General features: G+C 42.1%; 1 protein-coding gene across 4 annotated transcripts in view; it reads right to left on the reverse strand.

Annotated features, from left to right (window-relative positions):
* The window catches only part of pld1a (phospholipase D1a), a 37,790-nt gene that overhangs the window by 10,046 nt on the left and 2,278 nt on the right, over positions 1 to 25,466 (reverse strand). For 3 of the 4 annotated variants that reach the window (XR_013507296.1, XR_013507295.1, XM_071912395.2), the window contains exons 2-17: positions 14,507 to 14,713; positions 13,012 to 13,181; positions 12,108 to 12,250; positions 10,965 to 11,076; positions 10,629 to 10,694; positions 9,785 to 9,843; positions 9,458 to 9,550; positions 8,306 to 8,458; positions 7,214 to 7,363; positions 5,574 to 5,657; positions 3,282 to 3,363; positions 2,963 to 3,073; positions 2,468 to 2,653; positions 1,377 to 1,590; positions 1,050 to 1,178; positions 349 to 467 (exon numbers count right to left, since the gene is read on the reverse strand). Coding sequence is in view for 2 of the 4 variants with exons in the window: in XM_071912395.2 (XP_071768496.1) it covers positions 349 to 467; positions 1,050 to 1,178; positions 1,377 to 1,590; positions 2,468 to 2,653; positions 2,963 to 3,073; positions 3,282 to 3,363; positions 5,574 to 5,657; positions 7,214 to 7,363; positions 8,306 to 8,458; positions 9,458 to 9,550; positions 9,785 to 9,843; positions 10,629 to 10,694; positions 10,965 to 11,076; positions 12,108 to 12,250; positions 13,012 to 13,181; positions 14,507 to 14,681 (2,046 nt within the window). In the remaining 2 variants the exon portion in view is untranslated. Of the gene's footprint in view, positions 1 to 348; positions 468 to 1,049; positions 1,179 to 1,376; positions 1,591 to 2,467; positions 2,654 to 2,962; positions 3,074 to 3,281; positions 3,364 to 5,573; positions 5,658 to 7,213; positions 7,364 to 8,305; positions 8,459 to 9,457; positions 9,551 to 9,784; positions 9,844 to 10,628; positions 10,695 to 10,964; positions 11,077 to 12,107; positions 12,251 to 13,011; positions 13,182 to 14,506; positions 14,714 to 19,475; positions 19,572 to 25,466 lie in introns of those variants that run through there. The other variant, XM_078289511.1, reaches the window with a different exon arrangement.

Here is a 25,466-nt window from a genome sequence, read left to right on the forward strand (position 1 = left end):
TATAATGGTAAATAAAAGAGGGGTAAAACATGAGCTCCAGTCTGTGATCATACTAAAACATTACCTATCGTCACCAATATAAGGAAAAATAAATGACATGAATATGAATTATATGAACTACTTTTTAGGATTTATACCATGAATTTACATCCAGAGAGATTAATGTCAGTCTAAAATGCTGGGTAAACTCTTCCACAAATAAAAAGGCGGGTAAATTGAGTTTAGGTGGGTTTACCCTCCACTACATCCCTGTGCGTGCCTGCATGTGTGTGTGTGTGTGTGTGTGTGTGTGTGTGTGTGTGTGTGTGTGTGTGTTTGCTCATTTATACAGTGTGTGTGTTGCAGTACCTTAGTGAAGTTCCAGCGCTGAATGAAGTGTCTGGCGACGTCCCGGGCGGCTTTGCCATGAACCACCGAGGCGATGTCATGCCAAGGCATTCTGGGAGTGGTGTACCTGTCGATGAAGTCTGCACGACGGAAAGACAGAGAACGAGAGGAGAGGAGAAGAGAGGAGAGGAGGAACAGGGAGGTGATGGAGGAATAAGGGATAAAAGGGGGGTGGGACACCGGAGTCAAGATGCAGGAGGGGACGCGATAAAGATAGGAAGAGAGAAAGGGTAACAGAGATGGAGAGGAGGAAGAGGGAGGGGATGGAGGAGGGAAGGAAAGGAAAAAGGGAGGAAGGGATGGAATACACAGATACAGATGGAGAAGGAGAGAAGATGGCAGAAAGGAGGACAGGGAGGAGTGAGGGGTTGGGGGGAAAAGGGAGGGAGAGAAAAAGAGGAACAAAGAACAAAGAAGTGTTTAATGGCACCTGGTTCCAGTCGACATTAAAGGTCAGTTTGCCAGATGACAATTTATTTCCATCAAACTGGTGTGGCAGGAAAAATTGTGAGGCCAGAATTCATGCTAAGTAGGGGTTTGCCTACTAAAAAGGATTACGAGCTCAGCAGTAGGGGGAAATTTTCCAACACAAATAAGCATTTGCATGTGTGTGTGTGTGTGTGTTGTGTGTATGTGTGTGTGTGTGTGGTTGTGTATCACACCATCAAAAGGTTTCTCCAGCTGGATCCAGTCCTTGTAGACAAAGTTGCAATAGTCTTTTCCATGCCAGAAGCGAGTGTTCCCCAATAACTCTCCAACACCGGTCTTGAGGCTCTGCACTGAACCACTCCCTACACACACACACACACACACACACACACACACACACACACACACACACACAAATAGAGACAATAGTAAAACATTGCCTTAACTTATGTTCAACTTTCTCACTCTAAATTTCTCACATTCTCTCTCTCCTCACATTACTCTCTTTCTTCACACACACACACATACACACACACACACACAGACACACACACACACACCTGTGCTGTCGATGCTGCTGATGCTGTCTGCGTGCTGCAGCGTGTGTTTGTGCAGGTGTCTGTACAGGCTGAAGCGCGTCTTCCTGCTGCGACCGATCCCCTTCAGCTTGGGCAGGTCGACCGGGTCGCAGGGCGGCGTCCCTCGCCCGTTGCTATGGGAGACGCCGCCAGCAGAGGACACGCCCTTGCTGGAGGGATTGTTGGCGGAGCCGGACTGAGGAAAGGAGAACAACGGCGGGAATAGTGTCAGTAAAAGTGAGGTGTGAAGATATGAGAAGAAGGGTTAGGGTGAGGTCATTTCGGCTGGTCCTTACTAGGACATGGGTTTAGGATAGGGTATTAAATAATCTCTTTTATTGACTTCTATCAGCGATTAACGAATTTTACAGCATCGACAGGACTCTGGCGCGCCTTATGGTGGCCTGTAATTGACACATAATAAAGACACATTTACATTCACAATAGAGATGAGAAGCTAGTTAATCTGAGCAGAGATCCAACAGAAAGGTCTAATGAAGACGTAATATGTCACCATGCAAAATACTGTAATAATAATACTGCTTTGACATTTGCTTTTTTGGCTTGAGAATGAAAACACTCGAGTCACTGGTATTGATCAACAATCCTATCAAACCCCTGCAGATATATGAATATGAATGAACAAAGTCTAGTTTAGTATATGAATATAGTCATTGTAAGGTCCTCGCAAGTATAGTAAAGCATGTGTGTGTGTGTTCATATGTGAGTGCCATTAAAATGCCCAGGTCTATTCACAGCAATAGCTGCCATTATGGAAATGTCTGCTCTTTAGATGATATCGACACACACGCACACACACACACACACACACACCACAGGCTGCCGCTGAGGGAAAATGACAGAGGGATGCGATGGTACCTCTTCATTCCCCACTGTGCAGCTGCCTGAGTTTGTGTGAAAAAGCTTTTCTCTTTTCCCATTTTCTCTCCCACCTTCTCCTTATAGTTGAACCATCTGTGGGGAGCTTGGCACCACATTCACTGCCTTCAATTCCAGACTAGGGGTATAATATTTTCATTTTCTGTGTGTGTGTGTGTGTGTGTGCCTCTGACCTGCTCCAGGGCCACGGAGCGCGTCACACTTCCCACGTCCGTCAGCCGATGTTCTCTGTCGTCCCAGCGGCCGTACGCCAGGTCGATCCCGCCCACGAAGGCCACCGATTGGTCGATGACAACGATCTTCTCGTGATGCGCCCACAGATAGACAGAGGAGGAGACGTGGTCCGGATGACGCATCACCTGGAGCGCACACACAGACATGTGACACACTGCACTCATACATTCACACATATTTTGACAGTATATAAATTTAGACATTATATTTATAGGCATGCATGCGTTGCTGTTTTTTTTGCTGCGTAATTCCTGGTTCATAATAAGCAGGTAATAATAAATGATAAGCAGGTTGGCAATGCATTCTATGTGCAAACAAAACCAGGAAATATGAATACAGTACAAAAACCAACTTGTTACATCCTGTTGCCACACCCAAACTGCAAATACCATGTCCCGGCACCCTCTTCCCCGCATCCACGACCCCTCTGTTACCTTGATGTTGGGGTGCAGGTGCATGAGGGTCCTCTTGCTGTAGCCTGAGTTGATCCCCAGGGCGAGCTCCACCTCCTTGTACAGCATCACGAAGATTCGCACTCCCTGTTGCTATGGGAAGATAGAGGGGATATACAGTATTGACAATATGTATTCTATTCTTGTGACACATGTGACTGTTTAACATGTCATGTCCAAATGTGTCTTTGGTTTCAAAATACTATGAATTTTTTCTGAAGAATGGCTTACTTTTACAATGTTATTTTTTGTTGTGGGACATCCTAATAATACACAAAAGCAAAATCCAATGGCGACTTACTGCCTTGCGTTTGAGGATGCAGTCCAGCCTCCACCTGTTCCCCTCTACGACAGGCCTCTTCAGGAAGATCTCTGGACTCAGCCTGGTCAAGAGAGAGACAGAAAAATATACACCAAGAAAGAGAGAGGGAGAGAGAAGGAGAAACAGACAGACAAAAATTACATGATCAAAATGTAAGTCAACTTTTTTTAAAGGTACACATTTCAGCTGAAAGGACATCCATTTTATCAGAATTAGAAAAACTTGCGTACTTACATAAACAATCATTGATCTGGATGTTTCCATTCACCCATCAGAGCCACCACACACATTCTACATATAACAGACATGCCATAATGATATAGTCGCTCGAGTCTCGCTCTTTGGCATCCTGAGCTAACACGTCTACAATGCCATTGGCTCACATTACACAGACTGACACCTCATTGGTTAAGAACATAAGCCCAGTGATTACTGCTACTGCAACACTGGGATTTTAGCCACGACAAACGGTCTAACATTTGGCTCTGAGGGACCATAAACTATTACAGCTGAAGTTACACTGAAGAGAAGATTACAATCCTGTCACGCACACACTAGAAACAAAACAGTGTTTATTTCCCAGCAGAGAACTTCAGACCAAAGACTAGAGAAGACCTGAAGACCTGGTTTACAGCAGCAACTGATAAAATACAGGCCGAGAGAAGTCTCTTTACTATGGAAAGATGTTGAGTCAGTTATAGATATTAGATTAGATTTGCATCTTTGTGATACCGACTCATCAGGTTACTGTAGCCTCAGGGTGGAATACAGATACTGTGTAGGTCTGGAGGTCATTTAGCGAGAGACTTGTGTATGAGATGCATTTGATCGTTTTGTGTTTTGAAGAGAACTTGCACTGTTTCTTCGGTCCCTGAGGAAACTTCTTAAACTTCATCACATACAAAAGACACACAACACCACACCCCACACATACAGTGTGTTGGGTGGCAAGACTATTCGTTCAGATCATCAGTATCAGATGAGCAACATGACCCCTGACAGATAGACAGTGAGAGAGAGAGAGAGAGAGAGAGAGAGAGAGAGAGAGAGATGGACAAAGGGGGGTGTAGCGGTAGCGTAAACGGATATGGAGACTGCAGCTTTGTGTCCGTGAGTTTCTATTCTGAGTGTGTAGACCAGGCTGTAATTGGAGCCAGCACCATTGTAATGCCAGCCAGGAAGCCAGGACTTCTGGGTAACACATCATGTAATGTGTAACAGCATGTACGACACTAACTGGGTGTCAGAGAGTCACGCTGCCAATTCATTCTTTGGCAGTGGTCTGGTGATGGCCTATCTGTCTATCGAACTACTGAGGCAAGCCATTGAAATTCTTCTGCGCTGGCCTTTCAGCTGTCCCACGATACACTCCAACTGTGGTCCCACATTTACTACATGAGGAAATGAAATACTGCTGCACTACTGTTGTGCCATAGAAAGGAATTGTATAGTAATTTTGTTACAAGTTTTGTTACAATGTGCCCTTTTCTGTTCTACTTCACAACATTTGAGAAAGAAGAAAATGCAAGATGGGTGCAGGATAGATGTGTGGTGGTGGATTCATGTGCCTTATGACAGAGAAACAGTACAGCAGCTTGCATCAAATGATCAAAAACAAAGTGGATGATCAAAAACAAAGTGGATTTCTGCAGTTGTAGTGGGAGAGTGGGTTTTAATATCCTCTGTCATTCCTGTGCTGCTGTGTTCAGCGGAGTAAATGTGTTCAGGGCGCTTCGCAACTCAGAGTTCAAACAGCCCATCTCCAACTTACTACCTTGGGGTAAGTTGCTGTACTCCACTGATGGAGTTGTGTAATAATTGGTTGTGTTTTTCGGTTGTTTTGCTTCTCCAGTATCATTATTCTGTTAGGTTTGAAGAAAGAATAGGCTGCATTGGATATTGCAATACTAAAGGACAGATACTGACTTTTACTTTTAAAATTGCTACCACTGAACTGTTTAGTTCAGTGTTTTCACACATCGCTGCTGACAGCAGAGACACCTAAACTGAAATCTTTGACATGCATGTTTACACACACACACACACACACACACACACACACTCTTACTTAAGTCACTTTTGGGGTATTTACATAGACTTACATTCATTTCCTGGAGACTTACCCTAACCCTAACCATAACCACTACTTGCTTAAACCTAACCCTAACCCTAACCTTAACCACTGACCCAAGTCTTAAGTCTGGTGTGTGTCCCTGAAAGTGACTTAAGTCATACCCACACACACACACACACACACACACACACACTTACCACCAGTCAGTGATGAAGATCTCCTCTTTAGCCTCCTCCAGAGCTTCTGCCACATCTTCCATATAAGTCTTCCCATTCACATACCTACATAAGCAAAGTTACAGTTACAGTGGATAATATTTACATACAGTCTCCAACCTCACATATACACACAAGCAAACACACACACACACACACACACATAAACCCGCAGTCCTGTGATGTCACTGCTCTCTATGTAAAGTAGATGACAGCTTTTGTCTGTTTCCTAGTTGTCTGTCTTGTCACAACTTGCCTCAAAACTGCTGCAAAACCACATGATAAGTCATCAGCAGAATGAGAAAGAACAAAAGAGAGAGGCAGAAAGAAAGAGGGAGAAAGACAGCGGGCTGTTCATTTCTCAGGCTTTCTTAACTTTGTAACACTTCACAAACCACAGGCTGCACCCATAGCTGTGGCATCATGACATAACTGTCCTTTAAACACAGCCTGCTTCCATCGGCTCATGTGACCGCGGCTCTCTCTTCCCTTGGCCACACGCTGAGTATAAAGACGACTTTAATGCTCCTCACACAGATGAGTCATTATTACAGTGCATGCCAGCTGAGGGGGAAACAACAAAAAAAATCAAGATGGAGAGAGAAAGAGGGACAAGTAGCCAAAAAAAGGAACTGACAGACCAGTCCTCTCCATCTTTTACATTTCCATAGTTACCAGTTCAAAACCCCCAAAAAAAAAAAAAGACCAACAGAGAAATGCTGACGAAAAATGAGAAGGTATGCTGAAAAAATGTGTCTGTCTATATTTTATGGATTTTTGCCATCTGACTTCCATCTCTCCACAAAAAAATTCTATATAAAAATATAGATAGATAGATAGATTAGGGAACACATATTAACTATTAATAAGTTGCTTATTAACATGCATATTAGTAGTGTTTTGGTTCATTATTAGTCATTACAAACCACTTATTAGCACCTTATTCTGCATCATATTCAGAATCGTATTCTACAAGTATAGCCCATTAACTATAGCTTTTCCCTCAAGTATCCTAATTAGTGCTTACAGCAGTCAGTAAATACGTTTTTGCATATGAATTGGGCTTTTAGTATGCTTTGCTCAGTATGGCGCTTATAAGGTGCTAGTATCACATATTATTGAGAGAAATTATTAAACTATTGAGGGAAAACCCATAGTTAATAGTTAATATGTGTTCCCTAATCTAAAGTCTTACCAAAAAAATAATTGAAAATAAAATTGCCTGTTTGGCCTAAGGGGGGTGCGACAATCTTTGTTTACTTGTTGGATTTCGCCAAACCTTGGGGGAATAATGCATCTCACCACTGTTTTCTCACATTTTGAATATTGCACAGATCAGCCCAAGGAGGAACTACAATTACAGCTCAAAACAAGGTGACATATTTGTTACTGATTGGCCCTGAAGAGGTCTGCATTATTCATGGGGGATGACATGACTTTACTGTTGCCTTGTTTTCCAAAACAGGAAAAAATATAGCACTTTGGGTATTAACTACTGTATATAATTAAAGCGACTTCAGTCTATAAACTAACTAAAAGCGAGGAGTTTCCGCTGTACTTTTTTGTTTCATCGCCCCAGCAGTAACAGCTCACACAGTTGTGCTCTCTCACACTGCAGTTACCATTTGGCAGGGATGTTTTCCTCTTCCCGCGCGAACGATCCGAAGCGGTGATCTCGGAGGAAAGCCTTCCCATAATTCCTCACGAAGCTCTCGATGCTCTGGCCCCACCAGCGGGCGTGTCGGTAGCTGCTGCACTTCAACACCAGGGTCCTGTCCACAGTCACACATACACACACAGACAAGACACAGACAAGACACAGACAAAGACAAACAGACATACATGCATGTGTACACACATACACGGACATGCATAGGTCACAGACACAAGCAAACACACACAGAGACACAGGTACAGACACGGTCACATAAGCACAGAAATGAACACGTGGAAACACATTTCACTGAACAGTGATGCCTCATTTTGCTCATACATGCCTTACTGATCATTTTATTTTATAAGATTCAAATTGAGATGATTAACTATGAACTAGAGAACTAGAGAACAGAACTGGGCAGGCAGGAGTGTGTGGAAAGGGATTAACGAGAAAAATCCACCCTAAAACACTTCAACTGTATTAAAAACAGCTTTTAATGATGTACCTTGCATTTCTGGGCCCATTTTTTTGTTTGGTGGTGTACTAGTATTTGTATATAACAATATGACGACATGTCGAGATATTTGCAGCGTGAGTTTGATAGCAGAAACATTTTCGGTGATCTAAAATCATCAACGGTAAATGGTAAATTGAAGAAATCAATCGTAGAAGAGGCAGAGATGCCACATTTTCCACCGACAGTAGCCTCAACAGACCATAATGCAATGCAGCCACAGGAAAGGATGCATTTTCAGTAAGGGCAGTGACTCACTTTTCCTTGACTCTCACTTGGCTCCACTATCGCTCTCACTATCACTCTCTCCACCTACACACTATAACCCACAGCTGAATGCAATGCAAGTTCACACCTGTTCTTTGGAGGTTGACAAAAGTAATTCAGGGAAATGTAGGAAATCACTAACTGAAGTAGAAATAGACGAGGCAGGTTGAGGTAAATTACAACAACAAACAAATGTGTCATCTCCTCAGGGATCTGCTACATTTGGTTCACTCAGTCATACACACATATACACAGCCACACACACATATATATGACCTGGAGAGGCTATCGATGCGGACTCCATGTTTGGTCTCTGTGTCTTTGGAGTCCATCTTGATGCTGAACTCTTTGTCCACCAGCAGGACAAAGGAGATGGCCCCCGAGTCCGGCTTCATGTACAGCAGGAACGAGTCCTTCACCACCAGCCAGCTGCACAGGACACACACAGTCATTTAGTCAGGATTTATGATTTGTGTGTCTGTGTGAAGTACTGTGGATCTCTATTGATTGCTGTGTGTTATCTGTTTTATTGCTTGTTTTTAGGAAAGGGTGTGGGATGAGATTCGCCATGCGGAGGTAGTAGGAGTTGGTAGGTGGATGGGCAGAGGGCTTTGATTGTGTGGGATTTTTTTGCATTGTATTTCGACAATGAAAACCATCTGATCAAAAGCTAATTTGGGTGTTGGATAAAGATAGACAGATAAAGAGAAAGAAAGAAAAATGAAAGAGAGGGTTGAGTGTGTGTGAGTGCAGCAGCTACTTTTGAAAGTATAGTTTTCCAAGTTATCCTCAAGAAATATCATTTTGTCAGCAAAAATGGTTCAAACTACTTGATGAAAATGATCATATCTACAATCTACAATGTCATACAATACAAAATCACATGACTGCAAAAAATACCACTGATTAGGATGTAAACAAACATTGTATTTTATTTTAAATGAAGCTCAAAGAACGGTCTCTGTGTTTATAACGCCCACACTCCCACAGCTTCCTGCCAGAAACTAATCTGGAATGTTAACTTTCTTTTGTACGTAATGTCCATCACTCCTACATTTTCACTCCGACACAAGTCTGCCAGACGGAAAAATAATAAATAATAGGCCAAAAAATAAAGGGAAGATAAAAAATAGCCAAAAATAGTTGGTGGTTCCAGTAGTTAATTATGCCTGAGAATGACACATTTGAATTTAGTTGAACTACCACCAAGCTACTGCAAAATGCACTCCAACTACTAATTTAATTACATGTAAAACTACTCCGCAATACTGACGTACAGTATGTGAGCATGGCGACAGAAACAGTGGGCGAGAGAATAAAAGAGACAGAGAGAGATTGAGAGACGGGGACAGAGATAGAGATAAAGATACATAGAGACAGAGATAGAAACAGAGAGAGATAAGGACAAGGACAGCAGTAATCCCACACCGTTTGGACCAGCGGTAGCAGGCCTGGCTGTGACCGCAGCAGTTCATGCCTGGGATACGATGCCCTCCGGAGCGCTTATAGATCATCCCCTCCCTGGAACACACACACACACACACACACATATGCATGTTCAAAACAGAGTTATATTATGTTCCGACACGCTGTACTTTGTGATAAGGAGAGTATAAGACAGGGGAGTGGTTGTAAACGTGGATATGAGATTTCTATCCTGATTAATCTTTTACTGCGCCTCCACCTTATGTGAGGCGGAGAGTTTTGTTTTCACAGATGGAAAGAAATAAGTGTCAAAGAGGAGAAGATGCTCACAGTCCTTTGGGCCCCAAGTCATGGATGAAAGACATCTGGCTCACATCAATAAACTCCATCTGAGAATAGACAGGAAGAAAGCAAAAGCACATAGTGATTCTTGTACTGGAAGACCAAAAGCCTTGATACATACAGTATGCGTAATTATGTGCCAATGTCAGTTTTTGTTCCATACAAATCACTGTTTTGTCTGCATTGTTTTTGTATTGGTAGTAAATCCATATTCCACCTGGAGGCAATACTGTTCATCTTAATTGTCCTTAAAATGTGTCAGTATGACATGCAGCAGTACTGGCTGTGTCAACACACAACAGACACAATGCTATGGCTAAACACAGTAATGGTCTGTGTCAAGGCTCAAGTTTCCACCATAAGGGTAGAGTATATAATACAGTATATTGAAGATTACATAAGATAATGTAAATTATATTTACATTTATATTTGCAGACATGAGGCGTTTTGCTTATTTCCAGAGCAACTTACAATGAGCGCAATAGTAGTATGAGCTTAAATTTCTTGGCTGTGTCAACATATAACAGACACAATGCTATGGGTAAACATGCATTAATGGTCTGTGTCAACACTCAAGCTTCCACCATAAGGGTAGAGTGTATACAATGCAGTAAAATGTAGAAAAATACTGTTAATTATATGTACATTTACACCACAGGCATCTAGCTGACATTAGGCATGTATCTCATATCCAGAGCAATCTACACTGCACTCAGCATTAGTATAAGCTTGGATTTCTAGATTGGCAGGCAGTAACTTTTGCTATGAGGTTATGTTTGTTGTTTATGTGTCATAGTTTGCAGTAGTTCACTGCCTAGTAGTATTACTCACAGTATGGTGATATTTGCGGTACATGGCCATCCTCAGCAGTTTGTTCAGATAGTCTTCTAACTGTTTCTGTAGAAATATATACATATATTTTAGTCTATATATTCATCAAATTGCACAAATAAATAAACGTATACACACATGGACACACAGTAGTTACACATGTGCACACACACACACACACACTTGGAGAGAATACAAGTGCTGGCAAGGAGTTAGGTGCCATGGCAACAAGCGAGTGCCAGGAGAGCTCCTTGCCATGAAGTGAAGATATGACAAGATTGAACTTCCCAATCATGGAAAGAGACAAGCAGGCAGCAGAGCACAGTGAGGACGTACCCTCCTGCTGGAGACCTGCTCGTCCCGCGCCAGCTCGTCTCCGCCCCCCCTGGGCAGCGAGGGCATCTCCCTCACCTCGCTCTTCCTCACACTCTTCCTCCTCACTGTGTGGCTGAGGCAGAGAACAGGGGACAGAGAGAGGATTTTAATTTAAAAGTCCACTTTATTAAAATATACTGTAGTTTAGTTTAAGTGGTTATCCGTGAGATTCTATTGTATTGTATTGTGTTCTATTCTATTGTTTGTTTTTTTTATTCTGGCAACATTCATTGCTGCCAACCGGTCATTGCTGTGGTGTTTTTGCACAGCAGACAGTGTGTCCACTACTGTGACGTCTTTTTCCTTGGATTTGTTGTTGAAGTTTGAGTTTCTGTAGGTGGCGCTCTTTTCTTTGTCTGTTCAGCCATGGCGGCTATCGCTGCTCATGCTAACTACCCAGATTTTCTCCTATTTATTCCAAACAAACCGCTGTTGCTGCTGTCAGAAATGTAAATTGCATCACTTTTTGTGCGCCAGAGGATTTTTCCTGGGAAAGACCGACCAGACCCCAGCTGTTTAGAACAGCAAATGAAGCAAACGTAAAAGCTTTCATGAACTGGGTGTAGTTTGACTCACTGTTTCATTATATCAATCGGGAATCGAGAGTAGCAAAACAGACATACTGTATATATATAGATAAGAAAATGTTAAATATTATCATTTTAATACTGATCAAGCTGTGAAAAACAACCATATACAATCCTGAAAGTACATTATGCAGCCACTCTTTGATAAAAGAAATAAAAAGGAAATCAAAACCACACATGCACACAGAGGAAGAGGGGGAGCAGAAAAGGGCAGAAGGAGAGAGAGAGAGAGCAAAGAGGAAGAGACAGAAAGATAATGGAAAGGGAAAGAAATAAAGGAGGTACAAATGTCAGAGTAACAATAACTACTGTTGTATTATGTACATTTACAAAATACAAAATACTAAAGGTAACGGAGATTTAATAACATTTGCATCAAGTTATTGATGCAAATGTTACCTTTTCTGGTTTGCTATGTAAATGTCATGCTACGGTGTGTGGATGCACCTGTGTGTCTGTGCACGCTTGTGTGTGTGTGTGTGTGTGTGTGTGTGTGTGTGTGTGTGTGTGTGTGTACCTGCGTGAGGGCAGCGGTATCCTCATGAAGGTCTTGTACGTCCTCAGCTCTCTGTGCAGCTCCATGAAGTGTTTCTCCTTCCTCTTCACCACCCAGGTAAACTCCCCGTGCTTCAGCTCGATCTTAAACACCGCCGGCAGAGACTGCACACACATACACACACACACGCACGCACACACACACACACACACAATACACAGGGGGGGCAGGAGGGAGGTGTGTATGTGTGAGAGAGAGAAAAAGTGTGTGAGTGAGTGATAAGGTTAATATAGTAGGACAAAGGGGCAAAAGCAGTGTGAGAGGCTCAGTGTGTATGAGGGTTGGTGGATCGGTGTGTGTGTATAAGTGAGTGTGTGTGTGTGTGTGTGTGTGTGTGTGTGTGTGTGTGTGTGAGGGTTGGTAGGTTAGTGGATGTGCTTGTTGTTATGTGTTTGTATGTTTGCATGTTTGTGTATGCATGGCAGGTTAGTATAGTTAAAAGCTGAAAGTAAAAATAAGTCTAAATCTAGGCATGAAAGTGAAAATCATTTTTGGATACCTGAAATAAAAAATAGAAATTCAAGTGTGTGTGAAAAAAAGAACTTAAACTAATTCTATTGATTTATATTGATATTTAGGCATTTAGCTGATGCTCTTCTCCCGAGCAATAATCAGCAAAAAGTAAGCTAAACTTAAAAGAATGTTTCCAAAATTACAAGCAACCAATAGGAAAGAGTGTAAGAGAGGATTTTACTTTATTTACTCATCTCTGAATCTTTGAAATATATTGTAAAATCATTTTCAGTCTTATTCAGTTTCTCAGAACCAATCAGCAAGCAGCATGTAAGAGAATCATGTAGAAACTCTGCGTGTTATGAATCTGAAACAGTGTGTGTTTGTCATATATCACCAGCATGTGCGGTACCTTGTTGACGCTCCTGTGGTGCGACAGGTTGAAGCGGTCCTGAGCTGTGGTGAATCTCTCCACCTCCAGGATCCTGGCAGTGATGGGGACAGTGGGCAGGTAGACCTTGGCACTGGCCTCCTTAAAGCCCACTGTGGCATACACTGCTGAAAACGGGATACGACAATCCCCTAGGAGAGAGAGAGAGAGAGAGAGACGGGGCGGTTAGTGTGGGTTTCTTTCTGTTGTGCATGTGGGAGTTGTTCATGCTGGTTGGGAGCGAGTAGGCTGGATTACTGAAGAAGTGTGCCTTTGTTGAAGAATTTTCTTTTCTTGTTTGTTCTCTGGTGAGTTTTTGGGAGATCTAGATTATTTAAAGGAAAAATCCACCCTCAGATACTCTAACACTGTTAGATATCATCAGTGTGTGATGTTCCCTCAACCTGCTTTGTCTAGTTCTACTTTGATTAGAGATTTCCTACGTTTCCCAGAATTACTTTCGATGTTTACCATGATGTCATGTCATCTACGTTTGACCAGTTATCCGCAGAAATAAGAAAAATACACCAAACAACAAACTGGACCCAGGAATGCGAGCCACTTCCTCAGTAGCTGTTTTTAGCTGAGTTAAAATACAGGGTGGATTTTGTCTGTTGGATCTGGTTCATGTTATGAAAGTTACAGGTTTATAAAACATGAGAGAAGTTCTTTATAATTGGAATAACTTATGAAATCAGCAGAGGGATAATGGATCGGTCCCAGTCCTGTCGGTCCATCAAGCACAAAATCTCGAATGCCACTGATTAGATTTTGATTAAACTTCAGGGAATGATGGGTGTCATTGCTCCGTTACAGTATTTTCAAAATTACACTGATTGGCCTAAGGGGGGTTCTACAAGTCATGCACAATATCTTAGACGCCGCGCTAATCGTATTTTCACGAAACTTACAGGAATAATGCATCTTATTGCTCCACTCTGGCATTTTTAAAATTGCACTGATTAGCCTAAGGGGGTGCTACAATAATTGTTTACTTGTTTGTCAATGTGCCACATGATATCTCAGCCACTGCTGGTCAGATTTTGACAAAACTTCAGAGCATGATGCATCCCACTGACACCGATTGTCCCATGGGTGGCGCTGCCACTACAATTACAGCTCAAAACAAGGAGACATATTGGTTCCTGATTGGCCCAGACGGAGATCATTCGTGGGAGACAACATGTTTACTGTTGCCTTATTTTGTTCTGTTTTACTTGGTTTGCCAAGTATTTTCCAAATTTATCATGTTCAAAATTATCATATCTGTGTGTGATTCATGTCTGAGTGTGTGGTGATGATACAGTATGATTCTGCCCCTCAGTACTGCTTTGCTTGTTTCCCAGAGAAGTGATGGTGAGATTTCAGGAGATTTGCTTATTTCCACGAAGGATGCCCACTCCTTACTGAAGTGATTCAAGTGTCTTATAGTGACAGTAATATACAAGAAAGCATGCACACACAAACATACACACACCTAAGTAGTTTCCATCAAAGTCGATCTCCTCTCCCTCCCCTATGTCCAGCTCTCTGGTATCCAGGCTCTCCACAAGCTCGGCCATCTTGATTCCACCGCGTGCGTCCGGGATGTCAGAAAGTTCAGAGTTCACCAAGTTGAGACTGCTGGTGGTGGGCGGGGCCTTACTCAGCATGCCTAGCACTGATCCCCCAGAGCAGGGCACACCTGGAGGAGGAGAGGAGAGGAGAGGAGAGGAGAGGAGAGGAGAGGAGAGGAGAGGAGAGGAGAGGAGAGGAGTAGAGAGGAGAGGAGAGGAGAGGAGAGGAGAGGAGAGGAGAGGAGAGGCGAGGAGAGGAGAGACAGAGAGAGGAGAGGAGAGGAGAGGAGAGGAGAGGAGAGGAGAGATGATCATTTCGAAAGCGAAAATCGTTCATGACCTTGTAGTCAGAGGGTCACTATGTGCTGTGGAGGAAATGACAGGGGGTGGGAGGTTGAGTGTGTGTGTGTGTGTGTGTGTGTGTGTGTGTGTGTGTGTGTGTGTGTGTGTGTGTGTGTCTGTGTCTGTGTCTATGTACATGCTTGTCCATGTGCGTATGAATGTATATGACAGTCTCTTGAGTGTGCATCACTCCCACAGAGGGACAGTCCTTCTCCACCCAGAGGGAAGTCAAAGGTCAGAGGTCATATACTGATGACTGATTGGCTACCCAAGACCCTGATGATCTATCATAGGGTCCCATAAGGACCACAAATATGCAGGCTCTTTGACAAACATTCACACACTCCAACACACACACATACACACTGTTGGAGCAGGTTAAGAGTGTCTTAGGCACAACAGCAATAATATCAAGATATGAAAAGACTGAATGGTAACACTTTACTTGGACAGTCCAATGTTTATACTCAACTATCAAGTGACAAAAAGATGTAAAGTGTCACTTGCCTATTTGCTGCATCTCTACAGACTTTGTAACTCTGACCCAGATATTGAATGTCTATAGACTACTACTTTACACTATATACACTCTAACTCAGTAGACTTGTTAGTGACTCATTATTGTCACTTGATAGCAAGTTGAGTATCAGCATTGGACTATCCAAACAAAGTGTGACCGACTGAACTCTGTGACAGTGTGTCAACTATAGGGAACAAGCAACAGCTCCACAGATGATCCTGTTCTCATACGTCTACAAGACAAGAACCAATCATCTTTAGCCTAAAGAGGGCCCACCCATACACCATGCAGGACTGATGATTTTATGTTACCTACAGTCAATTCATGTAGTTACCACTAATTATTAACATGTTGTACAAGAGGTGAAGGATAGAAGGCACTTTTTGGGGGGTTAATAAATGGAGGATGGGCCTCAATGGAAGTTACAATGGAAGTTTCTACAATAGTACAGACAGTAGAACAGTTCATCTTACCACAGGAAGCTTACATAAAAATAGAGTATGAATTATGGTTCTGTTATATGGTTGGGGTCAATCCACTTTTATTTTACTCATTACAAAAAGCGCAGCGAAACTATAAATCACATAATCATGACAAAACCATCAGTTAAGATTACTTATTTAAAAACTAAATAATATATATATTCTGACAAAAGACTTCGAGGAAATCTGCATGCTGAAATCATTTAACCAAAAGTGAGTTGACCCAAATCGTGGTCTGTCTTTCACAAGATGGTAAAAAAAACCTCAGACTCACTCATGTTGGTTTTGTCCCTGCATTGGAAATTGGATTTCATGAGGGTGGGTGGGGGTCAATTTACTTAATAAGGTGATTGGGAGGAGTGATTAGGGGAATTACGGTAAGCCCTAAGAGCCCTGCATGAGGGAAATACAGTGTGCTTGAATTAAATATTTTGTTCAGCCATTCTCTGAGTTCCAACAACACTGTGCTACCACAGCACTTTGGTGTTAACAGGTGGAGATTTAAAAGTCAATGTAGTTTCATTCACTCCAATCAAGCACCCCCCACTCCACCTCTTCACTCAAGCGCCTATAAAAACACTAGTGCACTTGTTTGGTCTCTCTTCTAGTGTGTGATTTTACTTGTTGTAATTATCAATTTAACAACATGCACACATATAGAAACACACACACGCAAACACTCACTAACACACATACACACCACTAACAGCTATAACTTATTTAAATCCAGCTAATGATGAATTAACTCCCTGCCTGGAATTCAGTTTATTAGATCAGCATTACTGACACACAAGTGAATGACACATAACAAAAACACAGCCGACACCCTCCACCCCATCCAAATCAACTGTGTCATCCTCTTCTTAATGCATTATGACCAGTTCACACACAGATGCACTTTCTCACCACTTTTTCACAGCCAATTCTGAGTAACCATTCAGTCCATTGTTTAACAATGTAATCTTAGGCCTTGATTACATATTTTTATACAGTATCAGTAGCAGAACATATCTAAATCAGAATTCTGTATCTCTCCCTTATTACCCAAAGGATGAGTAATAAGGGAGAGATATATAATTCTTTATCTCTCCCTTATTACTCATCCTTTGGGTATTTTGGTAAGTTTCTTAAACAATGCAACAATTGCATCACTCCTACAGCAGAGTACTAGGAGGTACACAGCTAGGTTAGACATCCCGCTTTTAAACTTCATTTGGTTTGATGTTTTTGTTGTTGTTGTTTTGGCAGGTGAACTTTACCTTGACCTTGATGTATAATATGAAATAAACTCAGCAAAAGCACAGACAATAATCATTATTTTGATAGTATATCTACAGGATCTCGCTACTGTTTTCCACGTTTGATTAATCTCTTTTCCCATTCTGCATACCCACATTCTACATGCAAGATGGAAACATGGAAAGTGCAGTTCATTAGGCTTTTTCTAAATAAGGGGAAACTGTTTGACAATGTGCAGCTGATGATATTGCAGTGTTACCGGCGCAAACCACAATATTACTTAACATCTGTTAAACCAGACAGGTTGACAAAGAACATGTTGTCATGTACAGCAGCTACAGAAGGGAGGGAGGGTTACACACACATACACACACACACATACACACACACACTCACTCCAGGTTTCATAATGTAAGCAGCTTTACCAGAGCAGCAGAGCTCTCTTTGCAGCTACCTGGCACTTTTCCCTGAACCAGCAACCTTCTGCTCACAAATTCACATTTCTGACCAATTAGGTTACTGCCATCCCCAAACCAGCAGTGCGCTACATTCCTCTCCGACCGAGTCTTGGAAAATTCCCTTTCATTACAGACTTACCATCGACTACCTCATAGTTTTGTGTCAGTGAATGACTGCTCACCCATGGGAGTGCGAGTGGGTGACATGACAATGTTGGTGATGTCATTTTCTGTGTAAGGCGTAAGGCGCCACCATGCTGAGTGGGACCCGACACAGCTGGGCCTTCAGGATAGCACAGTCACACAGTAGTCACACACACACACACACACACACACACATTGTCACAGAGTCACGCACAAATACACACACACACAGAGTCATGGAGTCACACAGTCATGGAGTCGCAAACATTGAAGAGCCTATGTACACCTATACCTGTGCCATCATACAACATTTACACACTACTGGTTACATAACACTCAAAAACTTTCTTCTTACATCATTTAGGCAGAGATTTTTGCATAGACATGAGCACACACACATACAAACACAACATATTAAATACATGTTTGCAATGAGCAAAGAGACATGTAAGAGAAACTGAACTCAGCTGCCTGATTGTTTCTATGAAATACAAACACAGCAGTAGTTTCAGTATTCTCTCACCAGTACACACACTATTCACACACAGTTGAGAAAAGAGGCTGATAACCTGTTAAACCTGTTGTAAAAATTTGACTTTTTACACTGCTGCTCCACCTTTATTTCACTCCCAAGACCAGTCAAATCCTGCAGTGCTCAGACAGGATACAGGTTGAGGAAATGCATTAGCACAATAGCTAGCTACAACTCTGCAGTAATATGCACTTAAACTGTCTGCCCTCTCAATCCGCAAGCTAGAAAAACCCGCAAATGAGCCCCAAACACATACCATACCACCCCACACCATGCTAGTCATCCTAGACTTCCCACACACACACGCACACACACACACCCATCCCAGACCGCGTGGTTTTACCAGAAGGGTGAGGCAGAACTGGAAGAGGCAGGAGGAGAGAGGAAACAGGCGAGTTCTGGGGAAGTGAGAGAGAGAGAGAGCAACAGATAACAGAAAGACAGTGAAGATGGTTGCCCATTTCTATTTCAAAGGTGCTGTGTGAAGCACTTTAACATCAATAGATCGTGACCACATTAATTCTGAGACGTTTGTGTAATTACCATAAACAAACAAGACCACTGGTGAGAAATATATAGGAAGAGAGCTGAAACTTTCAGAGCTTCTGGAAATTGCAGACAGTGGAACGAGTGAAAGGCTGATGGGAAAAAAGCAGAACATGTGTATCTTCCGTAGTAAAGTGAAAGAGAAAATGTTTAACCGAAAAAGCGAAGATCTTCTTTGGCCAGGAAACAACAGGGTTTATTTCTCATGCCAATAACACTGGCACGAGAAAGAGGCTGCCGATCGTCTACCATGGTCTCATTTGTTTACAGTAATTATATGAAAGTATCACAATTAATTTGACAATGATGAATTGGTGTTTAAACTTGTTACAAGAAGCACCTTTAATTCAGTGTCACCAGTGAGTGACAGAAATAAGAAAGCCCCAAAAAAATAACTCCAAGGTAAAAAAAGGGAGGTGCAGCACCAAAGAAAGACGTTTGAGTGATTCAACAGAATTCTAGAAAGTTGTCGCTGTAAGGACAGGGTCAGTGCACACACACACACACACACACACACACACACACATATAGAGATAAACCGAAAAAGCTAAAGATCTGTTTATAGTAAAAACTGTGTACAGAGGCCAAAGAAATCACACATACAAATGCAGACTCACATAGACTCACCCAGGTTTACTTGTGAAGACCTTCCTTTAACCTTAACACTTAACCAAAGTTTACCCTCATCGTAAACCTAAGCCTTCGCCTACTAACATGAGAAGCAGATTCCTCGCGTTGAGAGCTTAAAATGGTCGTCACAAGTAAAAAACATACGCACAAACGTGACAACACGACACAGTTTGACAGTCAACACTCCCACTCTAAAACAAGACCCAACATGCATGCACAGTCATCATTATGAGCTAACATAATGAGTCGCCTGCAGTAAATCATGCATGCCTGTCTGCTTTGTGTGTGTGTGTGTGTGTGTGTGTGTGAGAGAGTACTGTCCTCTTTAACTAATAACTCCATTCAATGAATCATTTTTTCACGCTGCATGTATTGTTTCCAAACAGGGCTGCACAAGTAAAGCTAAAATAATTACCCTGATTATTTTGCAATCATTATTCATGATGATGATTCCCAATTCAAAATAATGATTATTAGTCTTGATGATTTGAGGAACAACATTTTACTGCACTTTTGTCAACATCTGGACTACTTTCAACCACCTTGGGCGTTGTAAACTAAATATATTCACTATTGTCGATGTGCCATTATGCTACAATTATTAATTAATTGGGGAAATTAAAATCACAATATTGCACATGATTATCTGTGCAGCCCTGTTTCCAAGAAAGTCGTGAGACTATTTCTAGCAACAATATTCACACATTCCCAAGCACAACATGTTTTTCCTTTGCTGACTCGGCACACTCACTCTGCACGGTCACATTCTGTGCACGAGGACAACAATACTTGTCAGTAAAATGTTCAACATGGCCGACTGGTTGACTAAGAATCTCTTTCGTCGGGTCCCTAGTGTGTGTGTGTGGAGAGCGTGCGATCTTAGATGCCAGAAGCAGTATTTATGACAGTGTTGTTATCTCCCTGCTCTAAGAATACCCGCTGCAGGCTTGACCCACACAGAGGTTAACTGCAGAAGGACATGGAATGCTGAAGGCTGTGTGTGTGTGTGTGTGTGTGTGTGTGTGTGTGTGTGCGTGCGTGTAGACTCAGATGTCAAACATATGCACACACACTCGTCTTGGTATCTCTGTCCATGGAAGAGCAGAGAGAGAGAGGATGAGAACGCGATGAGAGGAGGAGTCTGGAGGAGTTATCTCTCTCCTCTGTGCTGGTGGAACACTGCCTACTTCCTGCTTCCTGTCCTGTTGTCATGGCGATTGTTTTAACAGCCAGGGAGCCGCTTATATAAATATCAACAGAAGCAGCTAAGAGCTCACGCCTCTCCCTTTATGTGCTGCCATCCTCTTAAATGTCAATTAGTTGGAATCAATCCACTGTGAAATTACAGATGAAGAAACGGGGGAACGTTGAGTGGGAGAAGCGACGAGGAGGTTAGGTAGAGAGCCACAGAGCAAGAGAAAAGTAAAGCAGGGACTCTTAACGTCTTTTCAGCATGAGACTCATGGGAAATTTAGTCTCTCACCCTGGAACACGGAGCCATTAAAACTTATTGCTACACTCGTCATGCAGGGCAAAAACCATCACAGATTCTAATTAAGCCAAACCCATTACTGCCGATCTGATGTTTAGTCAGATTTCACAGGCAGCAGAGTGGCCTGGTGGTTAGAGGCTGTCCAGTAACCGAAAGGTCACAGGTTTGATTCCTGCAGCAGCCAATGAGTGTCCATCAACTGTCACGTGTCTTTGAGCAAGAACCCCTACCTGCTCACTCATTGTAAGTCGCTCTGGATAACAGGAGATATTTAGAATATAAGGTTGATTAAACAATATCACACTCGAGGTCGTGCTGTTATACAGTACATCAACATGACCTTGAGTGTGATATTGCTTTTCTATAAACAAAGCTATTTATCAAGTAATGGTAATTTGAAACAACAGATCATGATTTTTGTCTTTAATTTGTCTCTGCCAACAAAAACAGTTCCCTAAGGACTCCACTACCAAGTATTGCCAAGCAACACATACACTGTTTAGGCTATAACACCTGTAAAGCGGAGTAGTTAAATGTCCCTGTGCTGTTACACTGTATGTTAGCACTCATGGAATGCCTCCTGTCCAATCAAATTACTCAACTGGAACTAACTGTTCCATAATATGAAATATTGGGTGGCCATTCTATCCATTCCAGTTCCTGTCCTATGCAGACACATTGAAAGAACTGAGTGTTGGGAGTGCTAACACAGGTTCGGTAAAATGCCACTCACCAGCTTCTACAGTCAACAGACCAGAGGCAGATGATGCAGTGTAGTTCAATTATATTGGGTTTCTTACAGTGGGGTTACAACAAAGGTTAATCCACAATCCACAATCAATACCATAATCAACACGGTTGAACAATGTAGGTTGTGAACAATGTGAAAGACAATGTTCAGCCAGAGTAGCTTCATTGTATGGTTTACGAAAGACACAAAGGAAAAGATATAGGCCCTAAAGGCAAAGGGCAGAATACAGGTCAGGTGATAATGAGCTATGGTGGCGCTAATGAGCAACAATCAGGGCAGATGTGGCTCCCAGGGAGTAATAATCAGGTGAAAATGCTCATGTTTGCAAAGATATGAATCAGAAATAAGTGCAAACTCTTACAACTTGAACAAGAGAAGTCGGGCAGATTGAACGGATTGGAAAAAATAATAGTACAGGAATGAATCACATCAATTAACATAAGAGAGGGACTTAAATATTATGGCTACTGAGAAGCCAACAGTGCACCAAACAAGTGTGAATGAGAACAAAGCGATGACGTGGCATTCCAGAATCTTGCCAAACGCTTGGAACTTGGCGCGGGCCACTATAGTTCTATATCTGGTAAGTGCGCCCTAATTTGGTGCTATTTTCCCCTGTGTGACAAGATACAGATAAAAATTAACTTAGATCGACAAAGACACATAGTGAAACACTCCCTACTGACAGCAATTCTCCATCTTTTACGTGCTAAATGCACTTGTACTTGTTGCAAAAGTTTTCTTGAAAAAAGTTACAATATCTTCAAATAAGGCAGATCACTGCTAGTGTGACGGTTATTTCACTTGATTCAGGAAAATAGGTGAAAACTGCACTGATAACAAGTGAGACTATCTAATCTTATTTGTAGATTTTCTCACTTGTTTTAAGAAAAATCACATTTTAAGACTCAAGGCTGATAAAATCACTTGTTAAGATGGACATTTTTTTGTAGTGAAGCCTTATCTGACCCTCTCTGTCCTCCATATTCATACTCATTGTACACTTGTATCACTTTCCTTACCACTGAATAGGCATGGTGGAACTTACCTATGCTTATGAGACATCATATTGATTTCCATGGAAAGTTTTAGCATCACATGGGCTACATGCTTTTTCAGAGTGTTTCCACCCCACTAAGTTAAACTGCTGGAGGAAACACTGATGAATAGAGTATTTAAAATGTACAACAACAACACAGCTTTTCTCCTGTCCTGGATGCATTTATGATCTCTTATATGACAGCAGGCAGCAAGACGGTTTCTTAAAACAAAGCAGCTCCCCCTCTGCCTCAGCAAGTTATTTGTACAGTCCGCTCTTGGAGGTGGTGGCATGCCATGCTGTGGCTGCTGCTGGGAGCTGAGCTGCACTCACTGCATGCGTCCTGAACCAAATACTCAACACCTTGAACAGGAAAACAGTGGTACTGTCCTCAGATTGGAGTATAAGGTTTATATTTCCAATTTATGCCAAAAAATGGTTTTAATCCTCTGCTTTATGGCATCCAGGTGGTAGAGGAGACTAAGATGCATATCATGTATTAGCATTATTGGTTTGAATACGGCCTTTATTATCTCATTTAAAGGAAATTCTTGTGGTCACAGAGAGCATAAAACACAGACACAAAACATTTTTGTCTGAAAGCAGAAACAAATGAGACCAAATATACAGATCCTAACACATCACACTACTTAATATACACCGTTTGTTGCATGTCATCCATTTCTCTCCAATCTTTCCTGTCACTCTTGACTGTTTTTCAACCAGAAAGTTCAGTTTCAGTTCAATCTTTGAAAATAATTAGTCAAGTTTGGTCAGCTTGTTGTCTGGATATAACAGAAGGTATGTTAAAGGAAAAATCCACCCCACAACATTAAAAAAAAAACAATAGCTATTGGTGATGCTGCATTTCTGGGCCCATTTTGTAGTTTGGAGGTGTATTTTTCTTATTCCGTGGATAAGTGGCTAAATATAGACATTGTGACATCAGGTATCTAAAACATCAACAGTAAACATCAGGTTTTGGTGTCAGTCCCTCAGAATAAAAGATCAAGGGCTTCTTTCCCAGACTCCCCATTTTGCACCAATGTTCAACATTCATACAGGGAGAAATCCATTGAAGAGGAAGAGAGACCAAATTCTCCTCCGACAACAGCCTCAATAGACCATAATGCAATGCAGTCACAAGACATGTCGCGTTTTGAGAAAGGGGGGCAGGCAAGTCATTCTGGGAAATGAGACGAGGCAGGTTGAGGCAGAGTGGGTTCACCAGAAAGGTAAATTACAACACTTCATTACAACATAATTACTGGGTAATTACTGAGTATTTGAGGGGGGATTTTTCCATTACTGTAATAACTAATGGAATAGAACAGTTCATTCGCACATTATGGGTGTCACCCTGACTTCATTGGAACTTCTACAGTGACACCCTGCTGACAGACCTGATCTCACCCTCCCCCAGGTCAAAGCCAGGTTTCTATATAGGCCGTCGGCGTACCTTGCGTAACAGTTACATCAAAATCCGTGTATTGACGGCATTTGATGTAATGTCTAAGCTGCAGCCAAATTTTTTTTATTTTAATTAAAATTTGGTTCAGCTGTGCTACAGGTGAGGGGAGGCACATCGCTGCCTATTTGAATTAGCAGCTGATACTACTACTTTTGTCCTTGTCAACTACAGATTTGCTTGCGAGACATATTTAGAAAGGTGTCAAATTATCGATGAGAACACTGGAGGCGGACTAAACCCCTATGTTAACATCAGCAGAGGTGCTGTCACTGATGAGCATATAAAAACAGCAGAGGCGCTGTCACTTATTACCCATCAAGTGTTTCGAATAATAGATAACTTGTGAAATGTATCATCTATTCCTGGATGAGTGACAAGAAGCTTGACATTTATGGGGCACTGTGAATGATTAGCATTTTAAAAATATCACGCACACATGCATGTACGCGTACAAAAGCACACACACTGACACGCACGCACACACACACACGCACACACACACACATACAATAAAGAAAACATACCAATAGCTTGGCATTTACAGTGAGTGTGGTGCCAAGCTCCTCGTGGCGCAGATGGTACAAAGAGAGGGAGAGAAGATGGAGGGAGGAAGGGAGAGAAAACCAACGAGAGAGGTCTGTGACACCTCTCTTTCTCTGCCCACACTAAAGCTGCCTATTATCTAATCCTTCACACCATGGATAGGGGGATAGAGATGGTCAGAGAGGCAGAGAAAGCAAGACATAGATGCCAGAAAAAGAGAGAGAGGGAGCGATCGTCATCATCACCAGAGTGGTGTTCTGCTGGCGGTAACACAAGGCATCATTGTACTGAAGGAGTGAAGGAGCTGCTCTCTCTCTCTGTCTCTCTCTCTGTCTCTCTCTGTGTCTCTCTCTCTTTCTCAGCCAAGCCCAACTCAGCCACACCAAGCCAGCCCAGTCTAAGCCTGGAAACTACAGAACTATAACTTGTGTCCAGACCGCTGAACTGACTCACTGTGGTCACAGTAGTGTGGCGGAAAGTACATTAAATTACATTACATTATGTCATTTAGCAGACGCTTTTGTCCAAAGTGACTTACAATAAGTAAATTTTGTCAACAGTAGTCAAACCGACCGTATATCACAGTCTTCATCACCTAGAATAAGTAACAACCGCAGAATCAGAGGTTGTTTTTCTTTAAATTAGGAGTAGCAGGGGAAGAAGATCGTTACATGATAGATAGGTTAATTCAA

Source organism: Centroberyx gerrardi, chromosome 17 (genome assembly GCF_048128805.1).
Source record: "Centroberyx gerrardi isolate f3 chromosome 17, fCenGer3.hap1.cur.20231027, whole genome shotgun sequence".
In the NCBI taxonomy this organism is placed as follows: domain Eukaryota; kingdom Metazoa; phylum Chordata; class Actinopteri; order Beryciformes; family Berycidae; genus Centroberyx; species Centroberyx gerrardi.